The following is a 20,738-nucleotide window of genomic DNA, read 5'->3' on the forward strand; positions in this document are numbered from 1 at the left end:
ATACTAGAAGAAAAAAAACTTCAAACCTCACTAAGTTTAGAAGTAAAGGGTTTAACATCATTACAGTTCTAACAGGGAAGTGGTGGGGCCAGCTCCAGTCGAGCAACTGCAAACTCCACCAGAGTTTGAGCAAATTTAAAGAAACTTTGCTGGATTAAAAAAAAACTTTGGATCTCAAGTCTCAAAGACAGAAAACAGGACCTGGTCCTTCTGTTCCGTCCAGACTGAGTCAGACGTTTGCTATTGTCCTTGGTCAGGTGATTTTTCATGGCTTGGCCTCTGCAGTGCCAGAAATAGCCCCCAAACTTGGCAAACTTTACCAGCTATAATTAATTATGATCTACTGTCAGCTAGGGACGGTCCTTCCTGATACACATAAAGAGCACTTAAAAAAAACACTTTCGACTCCTGGCTTCACTCATCGCTGTAAAATTCAGTGTAACGTTCCAGTTGATGACACTTCTGACTAATTAAAAGGTCTGAAAGTCTAGTGTCAGCAAAATTAATACTTTATTAATATGGAACCTTGGTGTCACACATTTAATCCAAACCCTAACACCAGGTCTGTCACTATTTATATGCTTTAATGAACAATCCACATCACCCGACAGATCCCAGACCACATGCTTTGTTACAGAGCAAAACTGTAGCTGGAAATAGTCCCATTTCTTATCTGTGCTTTATGAGGACACATTCCTTGGTATTGAACGGCCTTTCATTAATTTCCTTCAGTGATTTTCTCATTATTCCTAAATCAACTTGCCAACTGATAAATATATTATTTATTTTAGTTTCATAAACATCCCACTTTATAATTTAATCTATCTGATTAGTCACTCTGGCTGAAGATTGTTTTGTGCCTAATAATGGACAAGGTCCTGTTACTTCTTTATCCCATTAAATTTTTCCTGTTTACTGACCACAATGGGTGTTTAATCAGTGTTACCCCGATGAACTATCTGCACTGAAGTTCCTGTCTGTCTAACTCAGGCTTGTTTCTACTTCCCATAAGACATATAATATCAGCCATTTTATGTCAATGTATTTCACCATTTTATATTAACATTTGTTTAAAACCTACAGTGCACACTCAATGGAGCAGGAATGCACACAGTGAAATAGAAGCACACAGGCAATGAAGTGGGTGTACACACTCAATGGAATGCGAGGACACACTCATTGGAATTTCTGTACACACTCAATGGAGTGGAGGAACACACTGAATGGAATGGCAGCACACACTTCATGGAATGGGAGTACACACTCAATGGAATTCAAGTAAGCATTTAATGGAATGGGAGTACACAATCAACAGAATGGCAGTAAACACTCAATGGAAAGATGCTGAAATGTTGTGGATGAACAGAAAGACCTGGAGATTCAAATACAGAATTCTGTGAAAATGTGAGTGCAGGTAAATTAAGCTATTCAAAAAAAGGCTGCAACCGATTATCCAAGGGACATTCAGGTCATTGAGAGTATATCGCAAATTCAGCAGTGCGAAAACATCTTGGTGTCCATCACACACAATCTATAATTGTGGCTTTTCAGAGAAACACTAGAATTGCAGGAAGAGGAACTGAGAAAAAAGTCACATTTCTCTCATTCAAGACAAGAAGTTTTTCCAGCTGATAACATGGAGCTAGCTGACATTTATCAAAATGTCAATGAATTTCATCGTGATCAATTCAGAAAAGAGAGAGGAAAAAAGAAAGAGTCGAAGCCGGGTAGATAACACTCATTATCTGATCATTACTGTACAGGTTATTCAGTTTGAGTTAATTAACTAGTATTTATTTACCATCAAATCAATTCACAACAGCAAATAGGTCCTTTCCTATTAGTTGAGAGAACATGTTGTTAGGAAATTCAATTTCTTCAGAAGAACTGATGGATTTTAAAGCTGAACATTGGGGTCAGAAGCCCTTGTGACCATCCCTTTAATTGATGGCATTGTTAACAAACAGTGAAATAAAACAGTGGGGTCAGAAGAATGCCGTGACTCTCCTTTCAACTGACGGTGTTACTGGCTCACACTGGAATCTGAGAGGAAGATTTTGTAGTAAAGATGCTGGATGAGGGTTGGTGAAATGCTGAAGAAATGATGAGGACAGAGCTGTGAAATGGACAAATGGTCTTTATTCCTTGTACCTTGCAGATTGCCTGAGTAAATGATATTTGTAAATTTGTAACTGTCCAAAACTTGCTTCATTTCAATTTCCTGCTGAGTTTATATATTTAACCTGCTGTTCATGAATGTTCTTGAATTGAAGAAATGTGTCTTCGATTGGCACAACTGTGCAAAGTTGAAAATATTCCTGTGTTGACAACAACACTCGGCTCCTTTGCCTCTTCTCCAGGACCGAATGAGAAAGGGTTTGGAGTCTTTTTCACCAGACGGTTCCCTCTAATCTTTTCATTGATGACTTTCTCTTGCGCCTTACAGAACGTGCTGTCCGATCAGCAGAACCTGTCCGAGGAAAATGGTCACCTCTGGTCATTTACATTGTCCTGGGTTTCTCCATCCTGCTGACAATCGTGATTCTTGCCACTACAATTGCATCCTGTAAGTTTTGTAATATTTTAAACTATTAAACTTATTGTCCTGAATTCTACAATGATAGTTAACAAATTTAATTCAGAGATATGCAGAAATTAGCATGTATTAATAATGTAGCAGTGAAATGCGGCTGGGCTATATAAGGGATGATGGTGAAAGGGGACATGGAAGTTGGACTCCGCTCAACGCGCTTCCACTTCTCACCCGTTACCGTGCCACCCCTCCCCCACCCCCTCGACCCCACCTCAGTCAGCAGTCCACATGCTGCCTCGTCTCCTAATGGCCAAGTTTCCCCTTCAGAGGTACAGGTGGAGCAGCCTTTGGTGCAGTCCTCAAGGGCTCCAAAAGACAGAAGACATCGATGTAGAGCATCTCAACAGTCAGAGTAGGTATCTGAGCAGCCTGGCATTAACTTTACTCAAGCCACATGGGTTGTACCATGGAGTAGTAGGAAAAGGATGCGTAAGGCTTTGTAATTTAACAAGGGTGTACATAGGTGTATGAGAAAATGTTATGTTAAGTTTCTTAGATCACATAAACATTATTCTGTTGCATCAATTTCCCATTTTGCCCATTCTTGTGTGCTGGCGACAAGTTTCTTTTTAACATGTTTGATGACATGAACTGATGGGGTCCAGTGGCAGGTTGTTCAAGAGCTGATAGTTGTTGGCAGTACTGCTTTGCGTCAGTGGCATTGGTAGGGGCGGTAGTGTTGTTAGGTATAGCAACCATTGCTTGTGCTTGTGACATTAGTTGACTGGTGCAACCTTGCATTAATAATGACGTCCCTGACATTGCATGAGCAGGGAAGAAAACAGCTTTGAATGCTGAATATTTATCACTATATATCCCTGAAATGGATTGACAGTTGCTGCTGGGTTCTCGCCTCGCTTTTACTGGAAAGTTTCACGAAGGCCATTGACCCAATTTTAAAGTCAAAAGTCTGAGTAACTATAGCTCTAACTGAAGGGGTTGTGAAGATGTAGCCGAACACATTGGAGTGAAATGTGGAAGTTGGCAGGTTGGGGCTGGATTCCCAACTCACTATCAATTTCCCACTTTTTACCAGTCCCACCCACCCATCCACCCCCAAAGCCATGTATGTACTCCTTCATGTTAAACACCTCCGGATAACTCTTTCGGTGAATCTAGCTGAGATTATCAGAGCAGGTCAGTTAGCAATCCCACATTATGAGGATAAACTCGCTAATCTAACATCGAATTGGAATTACACTTTGGAGGGGGTGATTTTCAGTTCTTTAATGCCTGCTTAAAGGAATGACAAAGGAAGAAAGAAAGGTAGAGAGGTGGAATGGTTTTGGGAGGGAATCCCAGCGCTTAGGACCTTAGCAGCTGAAGGCACTGCCACCAATGGTGGAGTAATTAAAATTGAGGATGTTCTGAGGTAAGAATTGGAAGAGAGCAGATATCTTAGAGGGCTGCAGGGCTGGAGAAAATGACAGAGATAGGGAGAGATAGGGAAAGACCAAAGCAACAGAAGCAGGTCATTTCGCTCATGTTGGTTCTTTGCCAGAGCAATTCAGAACTAATCCACTGTTCTCCACTTCCTCTATAGCCCTGTATATCACTCTGCTTAAAATGAGTATCAATTTTTCTGTTAAAAGATGCAGTGGCCTCTGCCTGAACTGTGCCAAATCATCCCCTGCTGTAGCACTCTGCATAAAGAAACCTCTCCTACTCTCCCTCCGCACTTACCTAACTTGCTCCTCACTCCCTCCTCACTCAATTCGCACTCCCCACTGTTTTAGTGACAATTTTAAATTGATGATACCTCATCACTGACTCTCCAGCCTGAAGAAACGTTCTTTCCCTATTCACCTGATCAGGACTCTTCATGATTTTGAAGACCTCTATTAAATCTCCTCTTTGCTTTTTCTGTTCCAGTGGAAATAGTCCTAGTAACTCAAGCTCCTACACTTCCCATGTAACTTCCCAACACCCTGGCATCATCCTGGTGAATCTACATTGAAAGCTCTCTCTGGCTTTAATGTCCTTTCAATAATAGGATGCTGAAAACAGCAAATTATAGCCATTGACTTGTATGAATGCATAGCTTTTTGATTTTTCTCATGTATGCCTTTCATTATATGTCTCATGGCCATTAAGGGATTGTAGCTTTCCTTCCCTAAGGGCATTAATGAACTAGACGGGTTTTTATGTCAATCAATGATAGCTTCACGGCACCATTACTGAGACCAGCTTTCAATTCCAGATTTTTAGTAATTGACTGAATTTGAATGTCACCAGCTGCCATGGTGGAATTTGAACCCGTGTCCCCAAAGCATCATCCTAGGCCTCTAGATTACTAGTTAAAGGATGTTATCACTGTGCCACCACCTCCCTTGATCCATTAATACCCCAGCTAGCAAAAATCTATCAAACTCCAATGTAAGAAATAAAAGAAAAATGAGCTAGCATTTGCTACTTGATGTGGGAGAGAGTTCCACACTTTGGTCCAAAATTGATGACCTCATACTTACCTGCATTGAAATCCATCTGCACAGTTTTGCCCACTCACTTAATCGATCAATGTACCTTTGAAATTTTATGCTCCCACCTACACCACTTACTGTACCACCAATCTTAGTATGATCAGCAAACTTGGATATATGGCTCTCCATCTAATTCATTTTAAATAATTGACTAATTGAGACTCCAGGACAGATCTTTATAAGACAACACTGGTCACTTCCATCCAATTTGTGTTCATGTCCATCATCCTTTCTCTCTGTCTTGTAACACCCAACCAATCTTTGAACCAGGTCAATAATTAGCTTTAAATTCCATTAGCTTTAAATTTAGCTAGCAGTCTCTTATGTGAAACCTTATTGAATGCCTTCTGTAATTCCATATAAATTACATTCATAGATATTCTCCTGACGACTACTCCACTTTCTTCCTCAAAAAATTCACTTCAGTTTATCGGATATGATCTACTCTTTTCAAATTGATGTTGGCTCACTGTAATCAGCTCAAATTTCTGTAATTTCTCTGTCATGCTGTCCTTAATTCTAAATTCCAATAACTTCCCTTCAACAGATGTTAGACTAACTGGTTTATAATTTCATGATTTCTCTCCCTCACCTCTCATCTCACACCTCTCCACATAAAATTGCATCTGCCTCCTGTCTGCCCATTTCACTAACCTCTCCATGTCGACCTGACATCTTTTACATTCTACTTCACTCGTTGTAAAGCCACTACTTTTCAGTTTTCAGTCGTTATGTGATTCTCTTCTCTGCCAGATTCCAACTCAACTAAACAAAGAACAAAAGGGTTCCTGGACCCAGCTCTGGTCCCTGAAATAACACGTCCAATCCTTCTCTAATTTCCATGCGATGGGTGTGGGAGGGGGGGCTCACAACAATCCTTGCAGGGGTGGGAGGGGAGGGAAGGGGAACTTCACTTTGGCTGGGAAAACAAAGGTTACCTTAACATGTGATATTGTCCATTCGAGACAGGGGAGGCAAATCCAGTCTATGCTAATGTGCGAGAGTCAAATCCTTGTTTCCTTTTCAGTTGCTCAGATGCTCAGTGAAATGAAAACGACAGTCACAGATTTCAAGGTGGAACTTTCCCAGTTGAAGAGTAATGGTGAGTGTGAAATCCCAATCTGATAAAGGAGACGGTCCTGTTTGGGTGAAAGTCACTTGAATAAAACTTCTGTATTTTGATTTGGGGTTTGGTTTGTGATTGGAGCTAAATTCTAATACCCATCCTGTACTGATACAATGTTAAGTAGTTTGTTGTTATAATCTATCTCAGAGGAGTCAAACCTATGGCAGGTGGAACAGTTTCATCCAGCCCACAGTGTCCTCTGCTTAGAATTTGGCAAGTCTCCTGGAACGGAACATCAGCTCCTGGAATAAAAGCAGATGCTGGAAATCTGAAATGAAAGGTCTGATGGAAGGTCATCAACCAGAAACGTTAACTCCTTTTCTCTCTCCACAGATACTGCCAGACCTGCTATTTCCCGCGCTTTCTGTTTTTATTATAAATCCCCCGGACCCTGCTTCAGCAATCCAGGAGAGCTGGGCCTTTTAAGTTTCATACCACCTGTCTTGCTGTGTTACAGCATCACCCCCCACTGTGTGTCATCACCTCCCTGCAGTGTGACATCATTACCCTGCTCGGTGACATCACCACCCCTACCCTCCCTCCCTGCACACACTACAGCAATGGAACACTGGTTGGGGTGAGATCGATGTTTCTGCGGTGATGCCCAAGTGGTTGAACCGCTTTGAAGTTTTGCCCTAAATGGTTTAGTTTAGTTTAGACATACAGCACTGAAACAGGCCCTTCGGCCCATCGAGTCTGTGCTGACCATCAACCACCCATTTGTACTAATCCTACACTAATCCCATGTTCCCTACCACATCCCCACCTGTCCCTATATTTCCCTACCACCTACCTATACTAGGGGCAATTTATAATGGCCAATTTACCTAGCAACCTGCAAGTCTTTGGCTTGTGGGAGGAAACCGGAGCACCCGGAGAAAACCCACGCAGACACAGGAAGAACTTGCAAACTCCACACAGGCAGTACTCAGAATTGAACCCGGGTCGCTGGAGCTGTGAGGCTGCGGTGCTAACCACTGCGCCACTGTGCCGCCCCTAGTGTTGGTGTTGAGCTTCTTTGTTGTTGTTGTGTCACACTCCAGACTTGTGCCTTGTAGGTAGTGCAGAGGCTTTGACTAGTGAGGAGGTGAGGCACGTGCCACAGAATATGCAGCCTCTGACCTGCTCAAGTAGCCACAGCCTTTATGTGGATGGTTCAGTTAAGTTTCTGATCAATGGTGACCCCCAGGATGTTGATGGTGAAGGATTTGGCAAGAGCAATCCCATTGAATTTCAAATGGAGGTGATTACATTCTCTCTCTCGGTCAGTAACTGGCATTTGTGTGACACAAATATTACTTGCCACTTGTCAGTTCAAGCCTGGATGTTATTGAAGTCTTGCTGCATGCAGACATGGCATCATTTTGTGATGAGGAATGTGAATGGACCTGAGCACTGCAATCATCAGCAAACATCCCCACTTCTGACATACCTGGACAATTTTTCACATTGTCAGGTTGATACCAGTGTTGTAGCTGTACAGGCAAAGCTTGGCTAGGGGCACAGGTAGGAGAGCAGGTCTCCAGCACTATGTTGTATCATGACTTTAAGTGGGTACGTCCATAATCTGTAGACATCATCAGACAGGATATGATGTCGTCTGTCATAGGCACAGTAGTTGGAATATGTTAGTTGACCAAGAAAGACATACTAGAAAGAGCTCTCCAGCAATGTGTATATACTACTCTAATCTTTGAATAAAAAGTATCGCTCACCTACTTGAGTGATTGGCAAGTTTGTGTTTGAAACATAGAAAGAACCACAACACACTACAGCTGATACATTGTCAGGGCCTGTAGCCTTTGCTTTTCTAGCTGTTTCTTGATATCAGGTGGAGAGTTTCGAATTAGTGAAGACTGGCATCTATTATCCCTTGGGGGTGACCCCTTGGGGATGAGCGATCATAATATGATAGAATTCTTCATCAAGATGGAGAGTGACATAGTTGATTCTAAGACTAGGGTCCTGAAACTTCATAAAGGAAACTACGAAGGTTTGAGGTGCGAGTTGGCTATGATGGATTAGGAAACGTTACTTAAAGGGATGATGGTAGATAGGCAATGGCAAAGATTCAAAGAGTGCATGGATGAACTGCAACAATGGTTTATTCCTGTCTGGCGCAAAAGTAAAACGGGAAAAGTAGCCAAACTATGGATTACAAGGGAAATTAGAGATCCAGGAAAGAGGCATACAAATCCACCAGAGAAAACAACAGAACTGAGGATTGGGAGCAGTTTAGAATTCAGCAAAGGAGGACCAAGGGATTGATTAAGGAGGGGAGAATAGAGTACGAGAGTAAGCTTGTGGGAAACATAAAAACTGACTGTAAAGGTTTCGAGAGGTATGTGAAGAGAAAAAGATTGGTGAAGACAAATGTAGGTCCCTTACAGTCAGAAACAGGGGAATTTATTATGGGGAACAAAGAAATGGCTGACCAACTAAATGCATACTTTGGTTATGTCTTCACAAAGGAGGACAAAAATATCATACCAGAAATGTTGGGGAACAGGGTTTAGTCAGAGGGAGTAACTGAAGGAAATCTGTATTAGTAGAGAAATGGTGTAGGGGAAATTGATTGGATTGAAGGCTGATAAATCCCCAGGGCCTGATAGTCTACATCCTAGAGTACGTAAGGAAGTGGCCCTCGAAATAGTGGATGCATTGGTGGTCATCTTTCTAGATTCTATAGACTCTGGAACAGTTCCTATAGATTGGAGGTTAGCAAATGTAACCCCACTATTTAAAAAGGGAGGTAGAGAGAAAGCCTGACGTTGGTAGTGGGGAAAATTCTAGAGTCCATTATCAAAGATTTTATAGCAGAGCACTTGGAGAAAAGTGGTAGAATCGAATAGAGTCAACATGGATTTATGAAACGGATATCATGCTTGACAAATCTACTAGAATTCTTCGAGGATGTAACAGTAGAGTTGATGAGAGTGGGAGCCAGCGGATGTGGTTTATTTGAACTTTCAGAAGGCTTTCGACAAAGTCCCACATAAGAGATTAGCATGTAAAATTCAAGCGCATGGGATTGGGGCTAGTGTATTGCGATGGATAGAAAATTGGTTAGCAGACAGGAAACAAAGAGTAGGAATAAACAGATCATTTTCTGAATGACAGGCAGTGACTAATGTGGTACCGCAGGGATCGGTGCGAGGACCCCAGCTATTCACAATATATATTAATGATTTAGATGAGGGAAAATAATGTAATATTTCCAAATTTGCAGATGACACAAACTGGGTGGAAAGATTAGTTGTGAGGAGGATACAGAGAGGCTTCAGGTTGATTTGGACAAGTTGAGTGAGAGGGCAAATGCATAGCAGATACAGTATAATGTGGATAAATGTGAGGTTATCTACTTTGGTAGCAAAAACAGGAAGGCAGATTATTATCTGAACGGCTATAAACTGAGAGAGGAGAATGTGCAGCGAGGCCTGGGTGTTCTCGTACACCAGTTGCTGATGGTGCATGCAGGTGCAACAGGTGGTAAAAAAGGCAAATGGTATGTTGGCCTTCATAGTGAGAAGATTTGAGTACAGAAGCAGGGATGTCTTGCTGCAATTATACAGGGCCTTGGTGAGGCCACACCTGGAATATTGTGTGCAGTTTTGGTCTCCGTATCTGAGGAAAAATGTTCTTGCTACAGAGGGAGTGCAACGAAGGTTTACCAGACTGATTCCTGAGATGGCGGGACTGACGTATGAGGAGAGATTGACTCGGTTAGGATAATATTCGCTGGAGTTCAGAAGAGTGAGAGGGGATCTCATAGAAACCTATAAAATTCTAACAGGACTGGACAGGGTAGATGCAGGAAGGATGTTCCCGATGGTGGTGGAGTCCAGAACCAGGGGTCATAGTCTAAGGATACGGGGTAAACCTTTCAGGAGTGGGATGAGGAGAAATTACTTCACCCAGAGAGTGGTGAGCCTGTGGAATTTGCTACCACAGAAAGCAGTCAAGGCCAAAACATTGAATGTTTTCAAGAAGGAGTTAGAAATAGCTCTTGGGTCTAAAGGGATCAAAGGATATGGGGTGAAAGCGGGAACAGGCTACTAAGTTGGATGATCAGCCATGATCATAATGAATGGTGGAGCAGGCTCGAAGGGCCAAATGGCCTACTCCTGCTCCTATTTTCTATGTTTCTATTACAGTGGGGGACCTCAGGGGGTCATCCATTTGTTACTTCAGGATAAAGATGATTGTCAGTGCTTCAGGCATGCATTTTGTAATCATGTGTTGGGTTCCACCACAATTTCTGGAGACTCTCGACTCAGTTACTTTGGGAATTGTCCACCAGCATTCATGACTAAATATGAAGGAACCGCAGACCTTTGACCTGATCCGTTAGTTGTGGGATCGCTTAGCTCTGTCTTTTGCATGGCGTTTCTGCTGTTTAGCATGCATGTAGTCCTGTGTTGAACTTCACCAGGTTGTCACCTCAGGCTTAATGTTGTTGTGGCGATAGGGTCATAGTGGGGGTGTTGAAAGTTGGGTGGGCCCCCATTGCAATTCCACGGTGGACAGGCAGTTAACTGCCCACCATCTGGGGCGCCATCCCTTTAAGGGACGAGCCCCTGCCTCCAGAGCTGCCAGCCAATCGGATGACTGGCAGCTCTGCAGTACCTGTAACACCACTGGGAGCAGTGGCCACTTCCTATATTGCAGGACCTCCTGCAGTAACAAGGACATCAGAGACCCCCGAGAGAGATATGTGGGGTCAGGGTCATTAGGGTCATGTAGGCATGCACCAGTGACGACATGGGATGTGGAGGTCGGGAATGTGTCTCTCATTGGGGTGACAATCGTTGCCGGGCAGGCTCTCTGGAAAGGTTGCCCCAAAGGAGGGATGCCCCAGCCCCAATATGAGACCACCAACTCTCCATGGCAGTGGGCACTTCCACTTTCTATTAAATTGAGGTGGAGACTAGAAAGAGGCCGTGGACATTAATTGGTCACTTAAAGGCCTTAATTATCCTGGGGCTGTGCTTGGCCTTCCCCTCCCTGGACTAAATTGGAAGCCATGGGAAGGTGACGGACACTCCAACCCCCACTGTCTCACGCAATTTTATGCACCCCCCTCCTCTATTCCCATCCCTAAGGGGCCCATAAAATTCAGCTACTCATTTCATTACTCATAAACTGCTCCTGACATGCTGTCCTACACTCCTCACTGAAAGAAGGTTGGTCATCTGACTGGTTGGTGACAGAGGAATGAGGGATATGATGGGCCATGAGGTTACAGATTATGCTGGATTATGATACATGTACAACTGCTAATGGCCCACAGCGTCTCATGGATAGCCAGCTTTGAGCTACTGGATCCCACGTAGCACGGTGATAGTGCATAAGACAAAATGGAGGGTGCCTTCAGTGTGAAGACAGGAATTGATCTCCACAAGTTCTGTGCTATGGTCACTCCTACCAATACTGCTGTGGACAGTGTTACAACCGAGGCGGGAGGAGTGCATTGTTTATTCTAGTTCCACTTCTCCACAGTTCACAATATATTTACATTTTTACCACTTACCGATACGGTCAATCATATACTCTATTTTTATCCCAGAATAAAATACACCAACCAGGTTTCTTTAATAAACAACAAAATTATCTGTTTATTCTAACACAAGTGTTACGAACAGGTGAGAAAGAGGAAGAGGGTTCCCTTTCAGCCTTCACCTGGTCTTACTGTTACAGGGTTTTGTTTTTAACACACCATGCTTTTAGTTCCCCCGTGGTGAATCCTTGTTCACTGCTTTCCAATTATAAAGCAAAGAAACCAGCACAAACAGGCTTTCTTAGGTTTAAAGAAGAAAGACTGAAATTTATTAAAATTTATTAAAAATTGGTGGCACAGAGGCGCAGTGGTTAGCACCACAGCCTCACAGCTCCAGCAACCTGGGTTCGGTTCTGGGTACTGCCTGTGCGGAGTTTGCACGTTCTCCCTGTGACCGCGTGGGTTTCTGTCGGGTGCACTGGTTTCCTCCCACAGCCAAAGACTTGCAGGTTGATAGGTAAATTGGCCATTGTAAATTGCCCCTAGTGTAGGTAGGTGGTAGGAGAATGGTAGGGATTAATGTAGGATTAGTATAAAATGGGTGGTTGTTGGTCAGCACAGACTCAGTTGGCTGAAGGGCCTGTTTCAGTGCTGTATCTCTAAATATAAAAAAAAATACACTTAAACTCTAATTCGGTAAATGCCTACGGATACACGATGTGCCCACGCTAGCATGCATATGCAATACACACAAGTGCAAATAGAGACAGAGAAGAGTGGAAGAGAAAGTAAAGTGGAAAGGTTTGAGGCAATATCTGAAGCATTGTAGTTGCGGTTCTTTGAGTTCATTGTGGAGTCCTTGATTGTAGGTAGTTGTTTCTTTTCGTTGTAGCCCAGTATTCTTCTTAAACCTTGTTCACTGTAGGAGACTTTTCTCTCTTGGGGTTCATGTGTCTTCAGTGGGTTTTGGAGTTCTGTGAGAAAGAGATGGGAACAGCAGGAGAGGCTATGGTGAGCCATCCAGGAGAGGTCTTTCCAATCCAGGAGCAAACAGCTTTCTACTGACGCTCAGTTCAAAACTGTACAATTCAGAAAAAAACCCCAGGCTGCCAAGCAGGTTAGTCATGTGACTAACTGGTTTGGCCTTTTCTGTTTGTGGGCTGTATTGAGCAGGGAGTAGCTCCTTTGTTCTGTGCACTGTCTGTTAATATGCAAAAATGTCTTTCCAGCCGGGGGCCTGGCAACCCCTTTGTCACAGGCCTTCTCTTCTCCCTAGCAACAATTTGAAATTTAATGTCCCTATTGTAAAATTAATGTGCCTCATTCTTGGCAGGTGGGGCCTGCATGACACAAGTCAACCAGTAATGAAGTAATGCATAAACACAGATTAAAATATTAAAATTCCCTTTTTACCTTAGCCCCTTACACTCACACATACACATTTATCAGTTAACAGGAGAAAAATGAAGGGATTTTTGTTTTTTGAGCTCTATTACGGACAAAAAAAACACTTGGGTTGAATACTTGCTCATTGTTGAAGATTCAGCAGATGATATATGTTGTGTTCCAAAACTGGCATACAGTCTGGCTTCCGAGTACTGCGATCTTTTAGAACAGTTCTTTTCAGGTGGCATTGTGAATTAATTTGTAGTTTTTCTTCAAAGACAGGAGACGATATTAATTGACACAGTGGACTTCTCAGGTGAGAAGTGAGAGGTGAGAGGTGCTGGAAAGTTGAGAGGGATCGTGGTTTTCTCTCTTTCCTTGGGAATTCTCTTCTCTCCTTGGAAGTTCTCTCCCTTTTTCTACAGTTCAACCCTAACTCAAAACAATTTAAAAGCAAAACTGACACCAGGAGGTCAAACATTTGATCTCCATCAATCTTGACCTGTCACTTCATCGTAAACAGCTTCTCCAGATATCCAAAGTTCTCTGTCGTTTATTGAGCTGGAAGTCAGGTGGTTTCCCAGAAAGGCTTGTTTTCCTCATTATTTCTCAAAGTCAAATGGCCTTTACATGACCCTCTTTGAAAGCCCCAAAGTTTAACATTTCTTCAATCTTTCAAAAATGAATCCTCAAAAAATATTTTTAACAAAACAGAGGCAGTACACAACAACAGGGCGGCACAGTGGCACAGTGGCAAGCACCGCAGCCTCACAGCTCCAGGGACCTGGGTTCAATTCTGGGTACTGCCTGTGCGGAGTTTGCAAGTTCTCCCTGTGACCGCGTGGGTTTTCGTCGGATGCTCCGGTTTCCTCCCACAGCCAAAGACTTGCAGGCGATAGGTAAATTGGCCATTGTAAATTGCCCCCAGTGTAGGTAGGTGGTAGGAAATATGGGATTACTGTCGGGTTAATATAAATGGGTGGTTGTTGGTCGGCATAGACTCGGTGGGCCGAAGGGCCTGTTTCAGTGCTGTTTCTCTAAATAAAATCCGATGCAAGTTGCCAAAATGGTCAAGCTAATTCACGAGGGTCGTGGTTATCTGACTGACCTAGTAATCCACCGACCTTGACTAAAAATCCAGGAAGTGTGAGTTCAAATCCCAGTGTGATAGTTTAAGAATTTGAACTCAGTTCAAAAAAAATCTGGAAATAGAAATCTAAAATCAGTAAAAGTGTTGATGAATCAGTTAAATTGTCATAAAATCCAAACTAGTTCTCCAGTGTCCTTTAAAAATAGAAACCTGTTGTCTTTACCCAGTCTGGTCCATATGTGAGTCGAGTCCCATAACAACATGGTTGACTCTGAACTTCCCTCTCAGTGGCTGAGCAAGCACTCTTATTGACCATGACGAGCTGTCCTGAGATGGTGAGAGTGGACTTCCTCCTTGAACTGTGCAATTCCCGTGGCAATTGTTTTCCCACTATGGGGTTCATTTGGGAATTCCAGGATATTGACTCCCAACAAGGCAACAATGACGTATGTCCAAGTCAGGTCAGTTTGATGAATTGACTGAAGATGGATGTTCCTGTGAGGAACTCCTGCAGTGATATCCTGGGGCTGAGATGTCATGAAACAATGAAGTAAGTGGATAATGGGAAAACATTTTTGATTGGCTCAAATTTTCCAAAAGCCAATCAGAAGTTTATGATGGGGGCACATTTAGTGTCATGGGCTTCATGTGAGACATTTAACATGTCACTAGCTGGCCTCCTGTAGCATTTCTCACAGTTGGATGGACTATACTCTGTGGCACAGTGGCGCAGTGGTTAGCACCACAGCCTCACAGCTCCAGCAACCTGGGTTCGGTTCTGGGTACTGCCTGTGCGGAGTTTGCACGTTCTCCCTGTGTCTGCATGGGTTTCCTCCGGGTACTCCGGTTTCCTCCCACAGCCAAAAGACTTGCAGGTTGATAGGTAAATTGGCCATTATAAATTGCGCCTAGTATAGGTAGGTGGTAAGGGAATATAGGGACAGGTGAGGATATGGTAGGAATATGGGATTGGTGCAGCATTAGTATAAATGGGTGGTTAATGGTCGGCACAGACTCGGTGGGCCGAAGGGCCTGTTTCAGTGCTGTAGCTCTAAATCAAAAAAAAAATCAAATCATATAACCACAGGAACACTGTAACTTTATAATGTGGCATGTAATATTCTGCTGCAAAAGTGGCTCTGTGTTTCAATGGTCTGTCCCTTTAAGGCTGTAGTCTAGTTACTGACCATCGGGATATCCTGAGATCCATCAGCAGATCATTGCTCTTGGTCAAGAGAACATGTAGATTGGCAGATGCTTGTAAATGTCTGCTTCCTGGATAGAAAAGATCAGCATAAAGTAACTGTCTTTCTCTCTTTGCCTATTCTGATTGTTTGAAGTGTGATATACATGTGCTGAACACAAGGTTTTTATACTTTTATATAAAGATTGATAATGTGTTGAGGAGTATCACTGCCCTTTCAAAGTAAGCCTGGAGAGGTGATAATGATCTCTGGAGAAACAGTATCACATGATCTAAAGTGTTTTCCTCTTTCAGTTACAGGAATGTCTGAGGAGACAAGAAGCTCACTCACTGAACTCGGGACTAAAATTTCACAACTTCCGCAGAGTAAGTTAAATAATCATCAGAGAGACCTTTAATCTCCAATTATTCATACTGGAAACTATCTGAATGTTGACACTGGAATCAGCTGATTGATAATACTGTACAGCTACTCATCACTGACTCCAGTTACTATATACATTTGTATCTGGTGTGATCACATCAGCAAGCAATTTCCCTCCTCTCTCTGCTCCTGGAGATGCTCAATTCCCCAACTGACAGGAGGGGAAAGGTTACCCCAGGGTTTCCAGCTACCCCAGGAGGGGGAGGGGGTGGGGCAGAGCTCCGGTGTCTATAACAAGTGCAGGCATTGCAATCGTGTGGATCTGAAGGGAGGGGTCACCAGCACCTGGAGTCTGAGTTTTCTCTGTGAATACAAGTTGTGTGCGGGGTGTTTAAAGATAATGTGGCCTGTCCTTGGGCCTGGGGCTCTCAGAGGACAGGCCACAGTGCCCTGTGGTCAGTGGATTTCATCCTCCACAAGGACCCAGCAGATCCTTTGGCTCTTTGTGGGTAACAGATACAAGGGTCTGTAATTTCACTGTCCTCTGGCGAGGTTTCGGGATTGGAGCAAAATTAAAGAATGTAATGTTAGGAGAAGTCCTTGATGCGATCCAACCTCCGAGCAATCTTGCTCGGCAGCATGTGACTGGGACTGGTTACCTGCTCAGCAGCTGTGGGGAACTAATTAGACTCAAATAACTGCTCTCTAAGGGCCAGTTTGGTGCAGTCTGCCTGATGGCATCTGGGTCACCCACTGAGGCCGAAGCTGCGCAGCTGCCTAGAGGCAGCCACCGGGTTGCAGGCCGGGTACCATCGACGCCTCCTCTAGATCCCCTGATCTCAGAGCCACGGGGATCAGAGGGCTACTGCTTCTGCAGGCCATCCTGTGGAGGGGTTCCCCTTCATCAATGATGGCTTGGCAGCTGTGGCCACATTTCTTTTTTACAACTGTATATTTCTTCACAGGACGCTCCCATCTTGCTGCGTCCTCTTGTTCTTCTACCTAACCCATATTGCCCATCTCTCCCAGTGGGGCTGCCAGCCTAACATCACAGTTGGCCGTCTGACTGGGTCACTAGGTTCCTGGTCCACTCTTTGCCCTTAATTGGACGGGGCTCTGGGATGTGGCTTCTTAATTGGCCTCCCCGGGAAGATTGCACCTGACATCCCACCATGGCCACTTCTCGGTTCCTGAATCGGAATTGTGCCCAATGTTGGGATCGCGATCCATTGAAAAAATCCAGCACAAGGCCTCACAGCCAAATACATGATTGAGTTATCTGCCTGCAGCAGCGACTGGCCTTTCTGACCCCACTGCTGGGTGCCAACCGCTGCCTGGGGCCAGGCCTTTGTCGGGGTCAGGGCCTTGTTAATCACCAGAAACCAGAACTCCAGACAGGGTCAGGTCAGGAGATGCACACTTTAGATGTGCTTTATCTCACTCGAGCAATATCGGGGTGCCCCTGCCTCCCCCACTATCCCACACAGATTTCCCGGGAGTCTCCAGCAATTGAATATTAATCAGCAGGACACCATTGTAAACAACACTCAAGAAAAATCAGAGCTGGTATGAACAAAATTGTGCTATTTTAATTTTCTTTTGGACAACTGGTTCATGCTGATATTTCTGCTCTACTCGAGCCTCCTCCAATCCTACTTCATCTCCCCCGATCAACATATCCTTCAATTCATTTCTGCCGCATCTGCTTATCCAGCTTCACATGAAATGCATCTATTGTATTCACCTCAACTACTCCCTGTGGTAACGATCTCCACATTCTAACCTCTCTCTGAGTAAAGAACAGCAGCAACACTTGCATTTCTGTAGCACCTTGAACAAAGTAACATGTCTGAAGGCATTTCATAGGAGCATCATCAATCATAATTGACACCAAGCCACGTAAAATGATAGAATGATTACCAAAATCTTGGTGAAAGTGTAAGGTTTTCAGGAGCATCTTAACAGAGGAGAGACAGGAAAACAGACAGAGATTTAGGGAGGGAATTCCAGAGTTGACGGTCCAGACAGCAGAAAGCACAGCTGCCAATGGTGGAGCAACTGAAATAGGAGATGCACCAGAGGCCAGAATTGGAGGGGTGCAGAGACTCGGAGGGTTGTAGGGAGAGAGGAGGTTACAGAGATAGGGATTGGTGAGACCATGCAGGGATTTCAAAATGCGGATGAGAATTTTTAAATGGAGTTACTTGACTGGGAGCCAATCTCAGTCAGCAAGGACTGGGGTGATAGGTGAACAGGACCTGGTGCGGGTAAGAATACAGGCAGCAGAGTTCCAGACGAGCAGTTGTTTATGGAGGGCGGAAGGTGAGAGGCCGATCAGGAGAGTGTGGAAAGAGCCAAGTCTACAGCTAACAAAGACAAGGATGAGGGATTCAGCAGCAGATGAGCTGAGGCAGGGGTGGAGTCAGGTGATGTTACAGATGTAGAAATAGGTGGTCTTGGTGATCCTGTGGATATGTGGTCAGCAGCTCATCTTGGGGTCAAATATGACATCAAAGTAGTGAACAGTCTGGTTCAGTCTCAGACAGTTGCCAGGGAGAGGGATGGAACTTTCTCCTAAACTCCCTATTGGATTTATGAGTGATAATCTTATTCATAGCTCCTAGTTTTGGACTCCCACAAGTGAAAGCATCTTCTCCAAGTCTATCCTATCCTCCCCTTGCATTATTTTAAAGCTCTTTACTGAGTCATTCCTCAGATTTCTCTTTACTGGAACAAAGGTCCCCAGCCTGTTAAGTCTTTCATGAAAGGAATAACCTCCCAGTTCCGGTATAATCCCGATGAATCTTTCTCACACATTCTCCAGTACCTCGATATCCTTTTTGTCATATGGAGATCAGAACGGTTCTGCCGGTTTTGGACCAGAGACTGCCCTCAATTATTTAATTGAGATGTCTGGGCCTTACACTGAGCTCCCCACAGGATTTTCCCTCTCACCTCTCATCCTGTGCCCCCATCCAGCCCAGACAAATCTCCAGTTAAAATTGGCCTCTGTATTTGAGGTCAGGTCGCAACATGGATGAGTGTTAATAGGATGAAAGCATTAATTTTCAAGGATGGGATGGCACCACAGAAAACCAAACTGGTTCACCAATGCGGGCAAATGGGATTTGATGCAAAGAAGTTTGGGGAACTGCATTTTCAGAGGAAGAAACAAGGCATGGGAATATACAACAACAACAAGACCTTGCATTTGTGGAGTGCCTTTAATGTCGTGAAACATTCCAGGGCACTTTGCAGGAGTGTAATCAATGAAAATTGGACACCAAGCCACATAAGGTGATATTTGGGGAGATGACAAAAAGCTTGGTCAAAGAGATAGGTCTAAAGGAATGACTTAAAGGGCGAAAGAAAGGTAGAGAGATGGAATGGTTTTAGGAGAGAATTCCAGAGCTTCGGGCCTTGGCAGCTGAAGGCACTGCTGCTAATGATGCAGTAATTAAAATTGAGGATGCTCTAGATGTCAGAATCGGAGGAGAGCAGGCATCTCAGAGGGCTGCAGGGCTGGAGGAGATGACAGAGATAGGGAGTGTGTACACTCAATGGAAAGACCAAAGCAATGGATGGAGGTCATTTCGCTCATGTTGGATCTTTACCAGAGCAATTCAGAACTAATCCACTGTTCTCCTTTTCCTCTGTATCCCTGTATATTCCTCTGCTTAAAATGAGTATCAATTTTTTTCTTAAAAGAAGCAGTGGCCTCTGCCTGAAATAATCCCTTTGCCAAATCATCCTCTGCGACAACATAAAGAAACCTCTCCTACCCTCACTCCTACCCTCACTCCTACCCTTTCTCCTCATTCTCTCCTCACTCTATCCTCACTCCCCACAGTCTTAGTGACAATTTTAAATTGACGAAACCTCATCACTGACTCTCCAGCCTGAAGAAAAGAAATTTTCTTTTCCCTTATTCACCTTATCAGGACACTTCATAATTTTAAAGACCTCTATTAAATCTCTTCTTTGCTTTCCCTGTTCCAGTGGAATTAGTAATAATATCTCAAGTTTCTACACTTAATTAGCTTTCCAACCCTGGCATCATCCTGGTGAATCTCCACTGAAAGTTCTCTCTGATTTTAATGTCCTTTCAGTGAAAGGATGCTGAAAACAGCAAACAGGTCAGCAACGAGAGTCTAATCATTGACTTGTATGAATGTATTGTTTCTTGATTTTCTCCTGTATGCCTCTCATTTATATTGTATATATATCTCTGAGTGCCTTCTGACAACACAACCATGTGCTAACATCATCACTGTGTTATGAACTGTACACCAGCGTGGAACGCATTCATCCTTGCACACATACAGAATGCACCTGAGCTTTGACAGCTTGCCAGTACTAATGCGGGCATGCGTGTGAATACGTTATCACGCAAAGGGACGTCAGCCTCCAGGGTGAGTTTTGGAAAGACGCCTCAATCTCTGCTTCTCTTCCCCGCTCCCTCCGTTCTCTCCCATGCCCACCTGCTTGAGACTGCTCCATTCCGCCGCTCTTGACTGGTCACCGCTCCATCCCGCCACTCATTTCCCACTTCACCGCTAGCACCCCACTCGCTCCCCCTCCCCTGTGCTTCTCTGGGCGGCGAGGTGGGGAGTGAGCAGCGGGAGGGAACGGCGAACAGTCGAGCGCAGGAGAGAATGTTGGGATGGAGCAGCAAGCAGTCGGGAGAGGCGGGCATTGTGGAGCAGCGGGTGGGAGCGTGCGAAGCCAGGCAACTGAAGCGGGGACTTGCCATCCAATTACATTTTTCAAATACTACCTCTTCATTAATACTAATTACTTTCAGTTCCTTTACAACTTTACAGACACCTTTATTTTCTAGCTAGCTTGCATTCATAAGCTCTTTTCTCTCTCTTTGTCAGTTTCTTGGTCCTCCTTTGTTAGAATCTAAATTGCTCCTAATCTTCGGGGGCTCATCACATTTTCTGGCAAACTTATATGCCAATTCCTTGGACCTAATACAATCTTTAACTTCTTTTG

At 44.0% G+C, this 20,738-nt stretch overlaps 1 protein-coding gene across 2 annotated transcripts in view; it reads left to right on the forward strand.

Moving 5' to 3' along the window:
- Nucleotides 1-1,582: 1,582 nt before the first annotated feature.
- The window catches only part of LOC137355535 (CD209 antigen-like), a 58,125-nt gene continuing 38,969 nt past the window's right edge, over nt 1,583-20,738 (forward strand). For both annotated transcript variants that reach the window (XM_068020779.1, XM_068020780.1), the window contains exons 1-4: nt 1,583-1,727; nt 2,447-2,566; nt 6,101-6,175; nt 15,671-15,742. In XM_068020779.1, the coding sequence (XP_067876880.1) occupies nt 1,637-1,727; nt 2,447-2,566; nt 6,101-6,175; nt 15,671-15,742 (358 nt within the window). In that variant the 5' untranslated portion in view covers nt 1,583-1,636. The remainder of the gene's footprint in view (nt 1,728-2,446; nt 2,567-6,100; nt 6,176-15,670; nt 15,743-20,738) is intronic.

This window comes from Heterodontus francisci, chromosome 43, assembly GCF_036365525.1.
Source record: "Heterodontus francisci isolate sHetFra1 chromosome 43, sHetFra1.hap1, whole genome shotgun sequence".
In the NCBI taxonomy this organism is placed as follows: domain Eukaryota; kingdom Metazoa; phylum Chordata; class Chondrichthyes; order Heterodontiformes; family Heterodontidae; genus Heterodontus; species Heterodontus francisci.